The 18,389-nt window shown below is 38.5% G+C and overlaps 1 protein-coding gene and 1 pseudogene across 1 annotated transcript; both read right to left on the minus strand.

The window, feature by feature from the left end:
* Nucleotides 1-692: 692 nt before the first annotated feature.
* Nucleotides 693-8,547, minus strand: LOC101174952 (annotated as a pseudogene).
* A 6,096-nt stretch (nt 8,548-14,643) lies between these two features.
* LOC101175198 (carbohydrate sulfotransferase 12-like) lies at nt 14,644-18,144 on the minus strand. Its single transcript, XM_011487431.3, has 5 exons — nt 17,990-18,144; nt 17,537-17,691; nt 15,670-15,813; nt 15,284-15,591; nt 14,644-15,202 (listed from the first exon to the last, which is right to left on the minus strand). Exons 1-5 carry the CDS (start codon nt 18,090-18,092, stop codon nt 14,962-14,964), a joined length of 951 nt encoding a protein of 316 aa, XP_011485733.1. The 5' UTR covers nt 18,093-18,144; the 3' UTR covers nt 14,644-14,961.
* Between the last annotated feature and the right edge of the window lie 245 nt (nt 18,145-18,389).

The raw sequence follows: 18,389 nt of genomic DNA on the forward strand, positions 1-18,389 counted from the left end.
TGCGGACATTGGCTCCAGGTTCCATTTTGCCTGGCTCTTTTTCTCTTCTGCGGTCAATGGTGGCGGGTCACACATAGCAGTTCCACTAGATAGTGTGTTTCCTTCGTGGCGCTGTACTTGAACGGGAGCGGCCCAACGGTCAATGGTGCCGGGTCACACATAGCAGTCATACTTGTAAGTCTGAATATGGAATGCTGCCGAAACACACTTCATCTGACTTTTACATTTACAAATGATTTTACATTTATATTCTCTTCAACCTTGAGGATCTTTTGGTGTTGGGGGTAGTTTATTACCAAAACGTTTTATGGAGATCTTGTCTAATGTAATTGAATGGAGCCTTATGCCACACTAAAAGAATGTGAAAATAAATGTCTTACTGCATGAGTTGTCTGACTGAAATGGAAGATAACAGCACATTTAAGACAAAGAGTTCAAGAAGCAGAGCTGCTGATAAGGCTGCCTGCTTGCTTCAGGTGCTGGAAGGTTAATATATGTTCTTAAAGATAAAGTTAAAAAAGATTAGAATATTTTTGATTAACAACAACTTTTGTGCCGCACATCTCTTAAGAGAGCACACTAGAAGCAAGAGGGCAGGTTATTAAAGACCCACTTCAATGAAAGTTGTGCTTTGGTTTTTTAACGTGTTTTTGTGGATTTTTTTTCTCATGATGGAGGACACGTATAAGAAATTAAATTTTTGACTATTTCTTTATTCAAATTATTGTTAGATGAAAAAAATACAAGGGGAAAGAAACTTATTTGAGACATAGAAGTTACAATCGGTGGCCAAAAGCTCGCTGCTCCATTACGATGCATCCACTTGTAGACAAATAGATTTACGTACGTCTTCGATTTCCTCGTCCAACCTGGAATCTGGCTAAAAACCTTTACGGCTGGATTGCTCAAATATTGTGTAGTGCATTTCAACCCCCATTGAGAGCCCAAGGTGCTTTACAGTCAAATGTCCCATTCACCCATTCACACACATTTTCACGCACGGAATCTGCTATCTGCTAGAGGTCGAGCGCCCTACCGCTGCACAGCTGATGAAAAAGTAAAAAAGGTAATGTTCTGACATCAGCTCAGTCATCCAGCAGTTCGGTTGGCCTTCTGTAACCAAAAAGTTGAAAGTCTTCTTCATAGATTCTGTACAGCTTCCTCCTGTCTTCCACTGGTACACTTTGAAACCAGTACATAACAGAATCAGCAGAGGTCATGTTTGCATATGAAGGAGGAAACTTGATATCGTTTTCCATTTTTAACATCTTCAGCAGCTCCTGAGCATCTTCTTGAAGACTCTCTTGATGGCCAACAAAGTCATATCTGAGAAGAAAAAAAAACAATTTTTTTCTCAATTTGATACCAAGCTATATGTTCTAGTTGTTAATTTTGGTAGATATGTCCTTACTCAATGAGGCAGGGGTGGCACAGGCGATACATCTGCCTCCAGTGGGGCTCAAATGCATAGGTCTGTGTTCGTGGGTCCAGTATGTACTGAATGAAGTTGTAGAATGAAGGTCGGAGACCATTCTTCTTAGCCACTTCATGGTTATAAGGCAGATCAGTCTGTTTTTTCATAACGTTGCAATATCACTCTCACATAGCCTTTAAAAAAGTATTGATCATAATTCAACATTTTGTCCCTGTAGGCGGAGATGAGGCGCACAAATGGATCACGGACAAACAGGAACTTGGTGTAGTGTTTTAGTTTTGCCTGTAAAACACGTAAACAAACATCAGCATTGGGGCATTCCTACCCCAAATTTAAACTGGTCAGTCTGTGATGCGTTTCCGTTGAATTGGGTGAGGATTCCATCTTACGACGATCAGTTACTTTACACTCTATACACTCCTGTCTGACCCTTCTCTCGCCTGGTTCCTGGCGGGATGGTTTGTCCTGCTAACCCCCTGTCATCAACATCCAAAACTTTATCAATCAGGCCGCATGCCCTCTCCTTTATCAGTGAGTTCTTGTAAAATGCATATTTTGCGTCATAAATAAGCGACCTTGGTCCCCTTTCAGGCAGATTACTCTAGCAGTGTTTTACTTCGGTTACTCCCCTAGGGCGGTTCAGTTAATTAACTCACCTGTTCAGCGTCCTATTTAACTCTCAATCTCTTCCTTTACCACAAGGGTTGTGTTAGTTGCCGGTTCTCCATGCTCGCTGTTCTCCTTCTCATTTTCGGCGTCATGTCTCCCCCCGTTCTCTTCGGATTGATGATGCCCCTTCTTCTGGTGTGGAGGTGTCCTTCTCCCCGTGTCTGTCCCTCTTTTTTTCGGCTGTTCAACAGGTGGTGTCCCGGCTCCCAGCGCATCATTTGGTGCCGGGGTTCTCGTCTCTCCAGCGTATATTTTCAGAGGGAGCGTCCTGCAGTATTCGGGTTGTCAGCGGCGTTCAATTGGGAGATGTATTCGCCTTCTTAACCCTTGTGCTATCTTAGATGACCCCACCCTTACATTGATGTGTTCTCCCTATCATAACAAAGGTGGATAAAGGTGGAAAGATTTCCTGTAATCCATGGACACCAGTGAAGATCACAAATCATTGAAGAAAAAAGGTTCAGAGTACTGTCTAGTGGGTCTAGATGACCCTACTCCCAATGTTAAAGTACCTAGGATAGCACAAGGGTTAAACATAACGCATGATGAACCAATGTTCAATGAACTTGTTCAGTAGACCAGTGTTTTTCAACCTTTTTTGAGCCACGGCACACTTTAACCTTGACAAAAATCCCGCGGCACACCAGCATCCCAAAAAAAAAAAAAAAAGCAGAAACTCATAGTCTGTTTTGATCTACAGCCCCCCCCCCCCCCGGCAATCTGACGTGCATTTTTGTGATAATTGTGGCAGAAAAAGCAGGAAGTTGCAGATGTTTTTCTAAAAGATGTAATAAAAGTTAAGTTACATACAAACTGTATGTTCGTTGTGTTTTCAAGACGCTGTCCCTTTAAGCCAATGCATCATGGGAGATGTAGTGTGAAAACTGCGAGAAAACGGCAGAAAGACTCGCGTCTCTGAGCTTCATGGTTTTGTTCACTTGTTCCACGGTCTGATACCGGATTCTGTGGAAAGTTACACCGCTAAAGACAAGCTTTAGCTTGTGTTTTTGTCGGAACTGACTGAGTTATGAGCTAAATTGGAACAAGGAAGTGGAGACTTTAACCACTTCTGATTGGTCAGACTGATGACATGTGATTAAGCCTTCAAGAATGATTGGTGGAGTCGTGGAGACAGTAAAAGCTGCGGGACTTTTCCTTACACAGTTATAGCTGCAGCTATTTCGCGTTACCGTCATTCTTATCAAAATATCTTTAATAGAATCAAATAAAGACAACGAAAAAATATTTTATGATCGTTTATATTCCTAACTACTCAGTGTTTTATCAGGACCTGTTTGGATGAACAAAGAGCTGATTTTCTGGAGATTGTTAATGTTTTTAGATCAGTTAATGAGGGCAATTTTCCACGGCAAACTTGAGCATCTCCCACGGCACACTAGTGTGCCGCGGCACACTGGTTGAAAAACACTGCAGTAGACATAGACAGTGGACACAAAATATATTTTTGGCACAAACGGAACCTCATGGTGCGGCGCATTGTCACGGTAACATGACAAGGCGCCGCACCACCGCTGCATTCAAGGTTCGGCTATATATATATGCTGATCTTTCCGATGGGTTGAATAAAGCATCAGTTCAGAGAGAAAGTTCTCCTCTTACCGCTTGTTTTTGTCCAAATGATGAAGCAAAAGGTTGTTTTAAAGAAGCCAGCGCAGTGATACAAAACATTTAAGCTAAGGTGACTGGAACTTCTTCTGTTATCCTGTGCATTATCACCTTTTATCACCTATTAATTATTATTATCAGCCAGCAGCCAATCAGAATCGAGGATTCACCCGGACCATGGTATAACAGAAATTAACGCATTTCGCTGAAGCAACCGTCCAACACGAAGGCTTCCATGTCGTTTGTTAATTTCTAATAATGCATATTTTGTTAGCCATTAACCCTTACATTTTCACTTTCTTCCTTAAAAGTAGCTGAAATGTGCAGCAACCCTGTACTTACATTAAGCTGAGCCCAATTACTTTGATATTTCAGACAAATTGTGCATTTTGTGGTCCAAACATCAAGTTTGGCACCTTAGGATCCTGTCTTTCAAAAAAGCTAAATAGCCACCAAAAAATTCCAACACAGCGTCCATTTGTAAAAATGACAGCCATAAACTCAACTGTTGCAAAAAATATTCAATGTCCATTTGCTCCAGTCTCTACAATATAGGCTGTTCATGCTCAAAATACCGTCTTCATACTTGAGGGGTACTTACTGTACATGCATATTATATAAATACCATAAAATCTTGGATTGTCTTGTGGCTAATGTGCTTTTCTGTAAGAGAGGGATCCTAAAGTACAGCTACACCAAGTTATATGGTGCTTGTACCATAAAATGCAAAAAATATATCCTTTAGAAATGAATATTTTTTGTTGCAATCAGTTTTTGTAAGCTATTTTTAAATATTTACATTTGCATGCAGATTTTTTATGCACAATTTAAATTTGAAAGGTTTTATCCTGCATAAATGATGTAAAATATCTTTAGAAAAACCATATGGTAAAAGACAAAAACAGATCTTTTAAATATGGCACTCTTTTATACGCCTTTATGAATGTGAGTAAGCGCAGATGATGTGTCACCTTAGGAATGTAACAGTAGATGATGCCGTGTTGGTCATCCACAATGAAGTTTTTCAAGTCAATCTTATTCAAGTTAACCAAACTTTGGTTCACGCCACCACACTGCTTCCTCAGAAGATCCTTTCTTAGTCTTTGCTGTTCTGAAGATTTCGCTGCAAACACAAGATGCAAATATCTCAGAAAAATCCTTGAATTAAAAGTCCCACTCTGATCATCTTTTGATTTATTTTCAAAGCATTCCCAGTGGGGTTTTTTTTATGATTATGCCAAAAATCACAAAACCTTTGCAGATTTCTAGGACATATATTTTGCAGAGTGGCAGGAGTTTATTGGTAATTTGCCTCTCAGTTGTGGGCAGGACTTTTGGTGAGGAGTAAGCCCGCCCCTCACACCCTGTCATCTGCTCTCCTAGTTTACAGCCCCTCACACCCCCAACCTAACTTTACGAGTGCAACAAAAACGGCAAGTAATATTCCATTATATCCCTTCATCATCCAAAAAATACAACAACATGTTTAAAAAAACACATTTTAATCAGTGCATTGCAAAAATAAGTCATTCATTTGTGTTAAATTTCGATTTAGCTGCTGAAGTTTAGCTTTGAAGTGAAATTATGAATATCTAACTTGCAAAATGAAGCAAATTGAAAAAATTTCACTTTTTTTGGTTAGGGATCCTGACTAGTTGATGGTTTCTACTCAGACTTCTTCAATGTGTAGAGGAGTAACAAAACATTCAAATCTCTGACTGACACCTCAGTATTTTCTGAAAATACTTTTTTTCTTGGGATAAAAATCTGCTGCTGAAGCTGCTCTTCCTCTTACTGAAGGCCTCATGCAGAGGATGTGTCACATTGTCCATCCTTGCCAGAAACCTGGAAAATGTCCGTTGTTCGGCCACCTCCTCCAATTTGGCCAGCTTCAATCCCACAACAGAGATAGCCCTCCTGATGATCTTATTTAATCGGTTAAGATTTTTCTTGCTTGTGCTGCAGCAGCACACCACGATATACAACGGAGCACTTTCGATGACTGTTTGATAAAACATACTAAGATGTTAAAAAATGCCAGCCTTCGCAGGAACTACATCCTGGTTTGACATTTTTTCCCGAACAGGGTGGTGTTCTCTTTCCAGGACAAGCTCATGCCTCCCCTGCTCCCAGACTGCGCCACCAAGCACACACTGACTGGAACTGCAGCTCATTTCTCACCAAATCTGATTCTGTTGGTGCAAGTTTGTGACTCATTTAGTCTCTTTTATCCGCTAGAAATTCACATTAGAAAAACGCTGGATGAGACATGCAGTACTCGCGCCTCAAGGCAGAGGTGATCCCAGAGAATGTGACACCACGGCTAAAGAACAATAGAATTAATGGTAACAAGTCAAGTGCAGCCGTTCAGTTATTCTTTAATATTGTTTAGTATTATTTTCTAAAGGGAGGATTATGTGTCTAAACTTGGAAGGAGCGCAGCACAGACAAACAATTTTTTTTTATGCTACAGTTTGTGAACGGAAGAAAAATATTGAAAGGAAATATTAAACAACACCCAACTGTTGCCAATAAAATGGTTAATAAGTTACTGTGTTCATGTGTTTGTAAATTGGACTGGTGATGCCAGTACCTCACTAGCTGTGAACTTTACTGCACATCAGTACAATAAACCAGTCTATTTTTATGGCTAGCGACCAATCACCATGGTCAATCCATTTCTTCCTTATCATGCACTGGAACAAGTAATCCTTGCTTTCATCTTTTTCAGACAGGACTATTGCAACCCCCTGCAGAGTGGCTCTGTAGGGTCTCCAGCTGGTCCAAAATTCACCTGTTAACGGGGACCTGGCGGTGTGAGCGTATCACTTCATTACTGCCTTCTCTTCACTGGCTGCCTCTGTCTTTTAGAATTGTTTTTTTGACTTCTGGTTTTTAAATACTTGAATAGTTTGGCACCTCTTTATCCTTCATAACTTATTATTGTTTTATTGTCCTTGTCTAGGCCTGAGATCTGAAGATCAATCAGTTCTCAGAACTCTTCTTGTGACTTGGAGTAGACAGAGCTTTTTCAGTTGTAGATCCCAATATCTAGAATGGACTCTACCTTTCTGTGAGGTCTGGCAAATACCTCAATGATTTTTAACTCACTTTTACAAACATATATTTTTACTCAGGCTTTTAAACTGCTGTGAGCAGATTTAGTAGGCCAGCTTGTTGCCTGTTATTATTTTATAAATTTTATTGCTTACCTGCTTTATTGTTGTATTGTTGCTATTGGTGCTAGATAAATAAGCTGATTGTTTGGTCATAATGTTAGTAACCCATTTTCCTGTTGTTAAAAACAGCAAACACACATTTCGTTCATTTACAATAGATCTCAAAATTCAAGCGACCACTTCCAATGCAGACTTCCGTCTTCAGAACTCCTGTGTTCAGGTGTCGCAACGCACATTAGTAACATCTTTTTTGGGCCATACAAACACTTTTTTTCCATTAAACACATGTTGAAAGTTAAACCAGGTCAAACTTTGACCTATCAGGAATTTGCTAAAGACGTATGGATGGCGCCCCTTTCACAGAAGAGCCAATAGTCAAATTGGTCATTGAGAAGAAATGAATAATTGAGGTTTTGTTACGGTTTGAGTTTGTTTATGGTTCTATTCAGTTCAGTTTCCTGTTTTATTTTGAAGGGTTTCCTGTTTTGTTAATGCATCGCTTTTTACTTTGGTCCCCAACTGTGCTCATTGCTGTCACCTGTGTCTCTTTTGTCTGTATGTATATAACCCTTGTGCTACCGTAGATGACCCCACCCTTACATTGACGTGTTCTCCCTACCATGACAAAGGTGGATAAAGGTGGAAAGATTTCATGTAATCCATGGACACCAGTGAAGATCACAAATCATTGAAGAAAAAGGTTCAGCGCACTGTCTAGTGGGTCTAGATGACCCAACTCCTAATGTTAAAGTGCCTAGGATAGCACAAGGGTTAAGTCCTGTCTTTCCCTTCCTCCTGTGCTGTTCTTAGTTTTGCTGTTCCCCTTTTTGAGTATGACGAGTTTCATGTTTGCTGTTTCTAGTGATTCTTGTCTTTCAAGTTTTTTGCCTTGCCTGATGATTTGAAGATGAAGAGTTGGCATTACAATTGATGTTGAAGAGTTGGAGTTGAGAGTTGAAGAGTCTGATGAAGAGTTGGCAGTATAGTTGGTGATGGCACAGTTGTTAAGGAGAAAATTTGGAATTGGCACTTCATCTCATAAACGTTGCTGACCCCTGATCTAAGCCAACAAAATGGCTGCTCCCACCAGTCTTCTACACCTTTCATTCATTCTTGCTGACGCTTTTTTGTCACACGACACACCTGAAACCTTCCTCCACCCGTTCCAACCTGCTTGCACACGTTTCAACGTTTTTCCATACAATCTATGCTCCCTGCAACATCATTCTACTTCAGTCCGTCTTGTTTACACACAAATACTCTGTTGTTGTGCTTGACCTTCATTCATATATTTAGGATGATCATCTTTAGAAATTATATAAAGATAAAAACAGAATTTATGAATAGAGATGAGAACTTGCAAACGTACCAAGTGACTATTGATATTATGGACACCTAAAGTCTTAACCTGATTACCTTTTGGTAAAAAGGAGAATGATTACTATACAATATCACCAAGAAAAAAAAGCTAGTCAGAACTCTATTTAAGGAGGATTATGATAAACAGCATGTATTTATTTACTGCCCTCTTCTGTCAATTTTACTCAGCTGCAGTAGATCTGTCCATCTTCTGTTTTTTTCTGGAATTTATTTTGAGCTGACCAGCATGTCTGTGTACCCTATGTAGATCCCCCTCATCATTACTAGATTCATCTGCTCTGCTAATTCCCTGGTGCTTCAGAATTTTCCTATCTATTTTAAAACAATGTTATCATCCATCTGTCCTGGGGTAAAAATGAAATGAATCCCCCAAATCTTATCCCTATGATTCCTTTGCAACAATCTCTAAAGTTGTTTAAAACATTGGACTCAGCTATTATCTGTATGTTTTATTAAAATATAAAATAACTAATAATTAACTCCAATAAGTGAAAAACAAAAATCTTTGTGGCCTGACATTCCTAACACAAAGGTACGATGTCTTATCAGCAAAATTAACACTTTCTAGAGACACTTTTAAAAAAGACAGAAATCTTAAACCTTCAGCTCATTCAGGTTAAAAACCCCACAGGATTCATCTCGCAGGAGGCAGAATTTTCAAGACGGATCACTGTGGTGGACCGAGCAGTAAAAGACAAGGACAGCAAAATAGTTTTATCAAAAATTTTCTAATTTATTTTACAAAGGTGTAGATGGGCAAAAATGGGCCCTTAAAAGAGGTCAAAGTAACAAAATTAACTCAAGCTTTTAAATGTAACAGAGGACAACTGAACAAACAAACTTAAATCAAACTGACCTCCCTAATTGGAAACACAAGGGAACATATATAGTGGCTGATCAAACCAACTAGACACACAAGGGGGAACTTAAAATGACTAAGACAAAATACATCAAACAAACTAAACTAAAGTCCAACCTATAGTAAATTAACATACACAAATGAATGAAAATAAAGAACATCAAAATAGAAACTAAAGTAAAGAAACACAAAGAGTTCCTTGTCCACTGGGTGATGGTTCAGTCCAATTAGCTGCCTGCTGAATATAAGGCCTCTGCTGACTGGCATGCATTCTTGTGTCAGGCCTGACTTGATTGTTCCAGCAGCAGATGGCAGCAGCAGCAGCAGCAGCAATGGTTCCCTTTAGCACTGGTGACTCAAAGCATAACATCAAATTAATAAAGCAAATTATAATAAAGTAAACTGAAACATGTTGATAAACTTTATGATCAAATGTGTGTTATTTTTGAAAAAGAAATCTAAAAGTATATGCAAACAAATAAAGTGAACAGATATATGTAGGGTGTGGTGCAGGAGGTACTGCCCTGATGGTGTGGCAGCGTAGGCAGCCATCACACTCACACAGATACCAACACTTTGGGGCCATGAAAGACTGTCGCTCAGGTCGAGTTGTCTTACCTCAGGGTAGGAAAATGACCTGTGAAAATAAGTCTTATTTCATTAAGAATGTATTTTTTAGTGTGCCAAAGGTAACATATGATCATATATATGGATATAGTTTACTCTAAAAGACTTTAAAAAAGCATGATGTAGGACCTTAACTGTCTTTTACAAGGTAGACTACAGTATTCTCTATGAAGCTTTTTTTTTTCAATTCAACAGAAACACTTCTTAGTGAGAGGAATAATTGCTTTTCTAGTTTCATAAGAAATAATAATCGCTATATTTAATGAAATGGGATCTAAGTTGTCCCAGAACAAGAAAAAAGGGTACGACATTTGTCGCTTCAACTATTTTCTAATTAGGAAAATACATTTCTTGTTGGTCATCTCAAAAGGTAGTTCAACAAAATATAATGTCTGCCCCTCTCCATACAGCAAATTTAAAGTAGTAGAAGCTGTTCATCACAATAGTTTGATTAGCGATATCCAAACCATTTCAAGAGGCAATGTTCCTTAAAGGAATGTGAGTCAACCTGTTGTTTGTGTGTACAGGTCATGGTGGGTATGGTTGCATATCTGATGAGAAACCAAACAAGCTAGTGTCAGTAGAGTTAGTTTCATCCTGCTTTTGACTAACAAATTAAGTCTGTATCATTGCGAGTACAGTCATTGTGACTGACATTGAAATGTTAAGGTTTCTCTCTTTCATACAAGCAAATCTCAGCTTTGCTATGCCCCTCGTCAGACATTCTCCTATTCAATCATCACATAATCCATAATTCCAACATGAAATTTTGTTTTTTTTGAGTTTGCTTTCTTCTTTGTTCATCCAAAAAATGAGAAAAACACGGTTATAGTTCAAAAATTTATTTTTATAGACAATGTATGTCCATTTAACTATTATAGTGAAACATGCTTTGTGCTAAACATTTTGAATTTCTGTGTTGCATAATTTAAAGTACAGGAGACCTATTTAAAAAGAAGCACTATTTACACTTAAAAACTAAAAACACTGAACTTTAGGTCTCGGAAAGTCCATGAGAAACATGTTTTATATGAGAATTATTCAAGTTGGTCAATATAAGTCCAGACAGAAATAAATGAAAAAAAAAAAACCAACACAAATCCAGTAGGATTGCTGTGCTTGTATTCATTGAAATGTTTAGAAAAATGTGTTGGATGTGAAGGTTGGTGGAATTTTTCCTTCTTCTTTTGCTCATTACAAATATTTATACCAGGAAACAGTAAATGCAGTTTGTTTGTTTTTCTAAACAGGCTGTTAATGTTCTCTCATTTAAGAACCGGATAACGATAAATCATGTCATAAAATGGTTACGGTAGAACAGGGCTGGGCTTAAATAAGTTCGCTTCCTTCCACTCCATTTCAAGCAAAATTTATTAATAAGTCTAAATAGTATGATAATAATAATTTGATTAGTTATGGTATGAATGTATAACTGATGATTTTAATGCTTTTTGTGCATTATTCTTATTTGATTGCTTGAAATAAACCATTTCAAAAATCAAAAATGTAATCTTGTTAAACAAAATTCAGCAGGAAGCCAGAACTGCCCCAGAGACTGCTGATCAAATTCAGGCTTTTTTTTAAGTTGAAGCCAATGCCTTACTTTTCAGGTGATGTTGAAATAACATCTGTTTATGACAAACTGTGTTATAGTTCTATGTGGAAAAAGGTACATTTTAAGGGTTAAAGAATATGTTCCAAATAATTTGTGTTTTATGTTCACCTCTAACACAAAGGGTGGCCTCCTCTTCGAGTACCTCTACTATTTACAATCCACCAGTAAGTGATGTAGTCTGCTGAAGTTAACAGATTCACTTTCCACTACTACCCTACATGTCTTACATCTATCCGTTTTTCCCTTTTGGGCTGCTGGAGCCTATCCCGGCCAGTTGCGGGCGAAGGCTGGGGACATGCTGGACAGGTTGCAGTCTGTCGCAGGGCCACAATCACACACCTATGCACTATCACATTCATACCTCTGGACTATTTAGAGTAGCCAATTAACCTATATTAACCCTACATTTCTTTCATTTTTAAAAACACTAACATGCTTCATTTTTCTTTTTGCTTAGAGCATGAAGCACTGGCTTTCATCGCCCAGCATCCACTGCAGTTTAGTCACCTTTGCAATGAGCCCCAGTGACATCTCTGGTGTCACTGGGGAATTCTAACACACGCTCTTTGACACACCGTAGCTCTTCAACTACTTCTGCGATCAACGTAAATCCTCTAATTCCGATGCAGAGGAAGGTGACCTTTCATCTGGACTAGTGTTGTTGCAAAGCCTCATTTCTCCGCCAATCAGAATCATCTGATTTATTACATCTCAGCACAAAGCTGCTCTTCTCTGCTTCAGAATGGAGCAGAATGGAATGATGTTAACTGCGTAAATGGCTGAAGACCTACAGTAGTGGCAACGAAAAAATGTAAAACTAAAACAAAAGTGACAGAGTTAAAAGGTTAATAAAGTAACTTCAAAAAAATATTTCTTGACAGTAAATTGACTACAAAACTAAGTAATGAAAGCTGTTCTGTGAAGGTTCTGTATTGGCATTGATCCACCAGGGTGAAGTAGATGAGAGTCAACAGTGAGCAGATCATGACCTCCCTGGAACTGCAGCCAAGTAGATCTCCAAATCAACAGTAAGTGCCATAAGGAAATGGTGGGTACTCAGCGCAACTTCATACTCAGTGTCATCGTCAGACAGTGTCCAGACTGAATTTACTAACTCCATTGATGTGTTGTCTGCCTCTTGAGCCTCATTTGCAACCGTTTGGATTGTATTTTGATGGAACAAAAGTAGACCAAACAAATACCCTTTTATTTGAATTACTGTGGTGGATAAAAAAGAAATACAAAATATTTTCATGTTTTCCAAATACAAAAGCCTCTTCAAATAATACCAAATAATAGTTAAGAATATGTTGAAAATTAAAGTACATTTAGCTGTGTTCCCTATATTAAAATAAATATTTCCCTTGTATTTTGCTTTCAAGTAAAATAAGGCCTAATAGCCCACACTTCTACAATAAATTAACACAAATGAAGAATAAATAATGATTAAAATTAAATCATAAACAATGGCTCTTTTAAAAAATAAACAGGATAATTAGCATTTTAAAAAGTATGGAAAATTAGGAATTACTTAAGTAAATAAATATTTTTGTTTTATTTCCAGACATGGAATTGTACTTTCAAAACTTCACCTTCACATGTCACAGCTTCTATGGAAGTTGAGACAGTTGCATGAAAAGTAACACTTTTTACCTTCTCCCATTGCTTGGCAAATGAGTATAAAAATATGGCATAATTTGGCAAACACTGCAAACATCAGCAAAGGGTTTTGTGCCCTAATAAATTACTGAAATTCCAATTTAAGAGCAAAGCTAAAAAAATATTTCGTACTTTCCTTTTAAAAAAACATATCAAGTCTAAATTGGTATGTGGTATGTATTACTGCAATCCAGCTTACAAAAACAGAAAAAATGGCTGTAAATTAAATTGAATAAAGTTAGGTGGTGTGTTACAGCCACATTCCGGCCGTGGTGCAGCGGTAGGGCGGTCGTCCCATGATCGTAAGGTTGCAGGTTCGATTCCCACCTTGCACGCCCATGAGTCGAAGTGTCCTTGGGGAAGACACTGAACCCCCACCTTGCCTCTGGTGGTCGGCGGGCTCCTGTGTTTGGCAGCGGAGCCACCACCAGTGTGTGAATGTGTGTGTGACTGGGTGAATGGGTCTGTGACTGTATAGCGCAGGGGTCGGGAACCTTTTTGGCCAAGAGAGCCATAAACGCCACATATTTTTAAATGTAATTTCGAAAGAGCCATACAATAATGTAGTGTCCTTTTCCCACACTGAGACTTAACCTCTTTTAAGGTTCTTTATTCTGGTTAATGCAGGCTGTAACAAATGCCGTAAATTAATTCAGCAACTCCTGAATCTCTCCCGCCGAGACGAGAGCGCTTCTCCCAACTTTATATTCCCCTGCTCCCGCTGCAGCCCTCCCATTTCCCTTATTCGGCCCATAGCTGAACCCCATTGGTCCAAATTAACTAACAACAGGCTGAGCGACAGAACTAAGAGCCAATCAGATCTCTGCTTGATGCGTTCAAGGAACTCCAGAACTTTTAACGCGGCCCAACAGCCAAGTTAAACTCAGTCCGCGACAATATGTTTAAAACTAAATATTCAAGTGAATGTGTGCATTTGATATAATTTCAACACTTTTAAAGGACAATAAGTCTGTGGATTATTTTTAATAACATTGTTATGCTGTTGTTAATAAATGATGAGTATTTCTCGTGGTAGTTTTGCTGATGGTTTAGTCTGGTTGATCCATGGTGAGTTTCTGCTTCATGCAGGCGTTGATACTTTAAACGTGATCATAGGTCTGAATGTTCTGTAAATGTGAGACAGATTGCTCACATGCAGACGGGGAGCCAAACACACACTCACACGCTGTAGTGAGTGACGGGCAGCAGGTTTTACGTTTTTACAATCCCTGCGCGATTCACCTTACTGACCGAGCCCACAACTCCACCCTCACCCTCTGCTTTCTCCCTCTCACATCCCGTCCCCGCTACTGCGCGCTCTTTCTCAGAGACGGGGGCGCGCAGTTTTAGGCACGGCAATTCACAGGTTTCCGGGTGGTACAAACTCTGTGAAATAATAGATAATAGTAAAGTGATAATGCTGGCGCAGATCCTTCTCTCCAAGCACCGCTACTACTGTGCGCCTCTGGCATCGCATCGCGCCCGAGAAGGACTGGTCTAATGAAAAATAAAAAAAATAAAAATGTGTCTGCGAGCCACATGTGACCATCAAAAGAGCCATATATGGCTCGCGAGCCATAGGTTCCCGACCCCTGGTATAGCGCTTTGTCCTTGTAGGAAGAAAGGTGCTATATAAGTATACGCCATTTTACCATTAGGAGGTGCAAGAGAAGGTCCAGCTTAAATGATGGGAATCTGTATGGTATCCTTGCTGTGTACCTTCTGTGTACATTGGTGTTTTTTTTAACCGTCGAAAAACCGATCAGGGACTTTTTAACAGGCTTTCCTGAACAGCTAGTGAATTAGGATGCCTATAAAATAAACTATAAAAGATTTAAGTGTCACTAGCCAAATACTTGGAGGCAGTTTAAATATTAAAGTGACTGAGCACCGTAAATGTTCTGACATCAGCTCAGTCATCCAGCAGTTCGGTTGGCCTTCTGTAGCCAAAGAGTAAAAAGTCTTCTTCATAGATTCTGTACAGCATCCTCCTGTCTTCCAGTGGTACACTTTGATACCAGTCCATAACAGAATTACCAGAAGTCATATTTTCATATGAAGGAGGAAACTTAATATCATCTTCCAGTTTTAACATCTTCAGCAGCTCCTGAGCATCTTCTTGAAGACTCTCTTGATGGCCAACAAAGTCATATCTGAGAAGGAAAAAAGGCATTTTTTTATATTTAATGTATTCTGTATCTTATAGCTGTTATGTCTGGTAAACATGTCCTTACTCAATGAGGCAGGGGTGACACAGGCGATACATCTGCCTCCAGTGGGGCTCAAATGGTTCTTTTGTCTCGGTTCGTGGGTCCAGTATGTACTGAATGAAGTTATAGAATGAAGGCTGGAGACCTTCTTTCTTGGCTACCTTGTGATTATAAGTCATTTTAGTCTGTTTTTTATAACGTTGCAAAATCACTCTCACATAGCCTTCATAAAAATACTGGTTATAATTCAGCATCTTGTCTCTGTAGGCAGAGATGAGGCGCACAAATGGATCACGGACAAACAGGAACTTGGTGTAGTGCTTTAGTTTTGCCTGTAAAACACATAAATACTCGTCAATCTTCTGTGTGATCCTTTTTAGGACACTCCTATTATTGATGCACAAACAGACCTTTCTTTCAGCCTTTGGAAAGTCTTTTAAGAGCTTGAACCTCTCAAAATCGTGAACCCAGTTATGCTCAAAGGACGTAGGGTCAGGATATGGTTCACTAAAGTTTAAAGCGATCAAGGTCCTCTTCCAGTTGGTACATGCCACCTACAAAAAAAAAAACAACATTTTAAAGTATTTGTTGATGTGTGTGTTTTAAAAATATTTCAAATTGAATTGCTTATCTAATTTAAAATTAAAATCTAATTTAAATTCTTGCACTATTTAATTTTTTTCTAGCTAACTGTCAATAACATTTAGGTTTTTTTCCCCCTCCTTTTTGACCTAACTTAACATTTTAGCCTAAAATGCAACAATAGTTTTTCATAGGTATATATAAATTAGTTTTTTAGACATACTGCTCGATTTATTTATAATATAATCTGAAATGAAAAAACTGTGTATTAACTGTAAACTGTTGCACAAATGGTACCCTTCTAATCAACGTTTTCTTGTGGACTACTGTTATTGCATGTGTGTTTTTTGTACTCGCTCGCTTCCCACAAATGGAAATAAAAAAATAAATACATCAATTCTGCTTTTTATTTAGACAGAAACATGTCAAAATAATCCATGTTCCAGTCTAAAGGCCCGTACACACCGGGACGAATTTCGCGCGAGATATTCGCCGACGTTTAACGCCTCGTGACTAAACAAAGGGCACCAATGTGAGTGTGCACACCAACGCGAAAAACACCACGCGTAAAAGCGTCATTTTTTAAAAAAACGCCTCAGGTTCGTTTTTTTGGTTTGACGCACCGCGTCAAAAACTATACGACCAATGAGAATAGCGCTTTTGCACACGTGTCTGGAGCTTCTGAAGTTACAGTAAAACACAGCTTGGGGGTGCTCAAACACAAAACAGCCTTTGTGAGCACATATACCAGCGAAGAAGATAGACGCCAAGAAGCATCTACACTGCTGCGAAGAAATAATGGACATTCTAAAATATCCCCGAAAACCCTCATGATACATTTTCAGCCCTTTTACCAGTCGATAAAACTCCCCATGTTCATCTCTTCTCGTAACTATGGGATGTACCCAAAATCGGCGTCTTTTCCGGCGTCTTTCATCTTTCAACACAACAATAATTTCTTCATCGCTGGAACTGGAGCTACTGGTGATTGAAATATTCATGTTTTCTTTGTATGATTCTGACAAGCGCGTAAATACTTGCTCTCTTCTTCTGAGTGAAAAGCGACTTTAAGAAGCGTAAAGTTGCGCAGCGCCACCTTGTGTACAGGAGTATTTCTGTTTTACATTAAGCGCCATCTAATGTCAGGGAATGAAATTGCATGTTAACTCGGCTCATCGTCAAAATCGTCTGGGTGTGAACACAAAATACGTGTTGAAAAACGCTGGCGAATAACATGCGCCGATTTTTGTCCCGGTGTGTACGGCCCTTAACATGTAAAAACAGCACTCATGCACGTGCAATGACCATCTATGGTGGCAGGCATGGCACTCTGTTATTGAATAATAACTTGGGTGGACATTTTGCGGCGTTTGTTAATCAGAAACAACTTTCAAATCAGCTGTTCTAAGTTAGAATATTAGCAACATCCGTTGATCCCCAATTAAAAAAAACTATTTTTGTGTCTTTTTTGATATTGAGTGATAATTTTATTCTGTTATCTCTAGAAAACAGTTTTTACCTTATGATAAGTTATTAAATGGCTAAATTATGAATTTGAGCAAAATCATTTTTCTTGTCTTTCTAGGAATGACAGGAAAAGACTTGTCATTCCTAGAATTTAAAGAGGAAAAGAAATAGGAGAAAACATTTCAGCAGCTTTATGAATGTGAATGCAGATGATATATAATACGTCACCTTAGGAATATAACAGTAGATGATTCCGTGTTTGTCATCCACAATAAAATTTTTCAAGTCTGTGTGCTTTAAATCATCCAAACTTTGGTTCACACCAGCACAGTATTTTCTCAGAAGATCCTTTCTTAAGTCTTGTTGTTTTGTAGACCTCAGTGCTGCAAAAGCAGAAATAAATATTTCTTTTTAAGCTCAGCTAAATCAATCATTTTTCCTCATTTGCTGGTTACTGAAGAGAAATATTGCATCTTACTTTTACACGCTGGCAAAATACACAATATGCTGGTCAAGTTAAATAGAACTACAGTATAAGTAGCTTTACATCGAAATATTTTATATCATGCAGTGAACTACATCATATAAGGATATTACACAGTTGTGGTTTAAATACTCCTGGTTTTTGTTTTTTAACACTGGAGTTACAACAAGAGTTGTAAATAAAGGAATGATTCCTACCTATATTTTGCTGGTAAAAATCCCATCCATGAGTTGTCAAAGTAATAAAAAAGGTACATCCCAACATGAAAATGATAATCATGAGTCCTTTATTTGATCTCATGATGGTTTCATTTATGACTCACTTCCAATGAACTAAAAAAAAGTGAAAGCACGTCAGATCTAAATGTCTCCATAAGAATCAATAGACCACACATGAAGAATGTTGCTTACCAAACTGAAGATTTGTGGGGGGAAATCCAAATAGATCAAAATAAATGCAAGTGTGTTTGTGTTAAAAAAAATAATTATTATAATAATAAAAATATAAAAGAGAAAGTTAGAAAGCCAAAACCCCCATTAAAGGCAGCCACTTCTGATCAGGTGATCCTTCAAAGGTGTTTTCAGAAAGCAAAACAGT

This window comes from Oryzias latipes, chromosome 18, assembly GCF_002234675.1.
Source record: "Oryzias latipes chromosome 18, ASM223467v1".
NCBI classification, from domain to species: domain Eukaryota; kingdom Metazoa; phylum Chordata; class Actinopteri; order Beloniformes; family Adrianichthyidae; genus Oryzias; species Oryzias latipes.

What these genes read in the sequence shown, in the direction of transcription:
- LOC101175198 (XM_011487431.3), bottom strand. Translation starts at nt 18,092, where the DNA reads ATGAGATCAAATAAAGGACTCATGATTATCATTTTCATGTTGGGATGT. An exon ending in TCTACTGTTATATTCCTAAG is followed by an intron (nt 15,814 to 17,536) that starts GTGACGTATTAT and finishes TTTTTTTTGTAG; the next exon opens with GTGGCATGTACCAACTGGAA. An exon ending in TGTCACCCCTGCCTCATTGA is followed by an intron (nt 15,203 to 15,283) that starts GTAAGGACATGT and finishes TTTCCTTCTCAG; the next exon opens with ATATGACTTTGTTGGCCATC.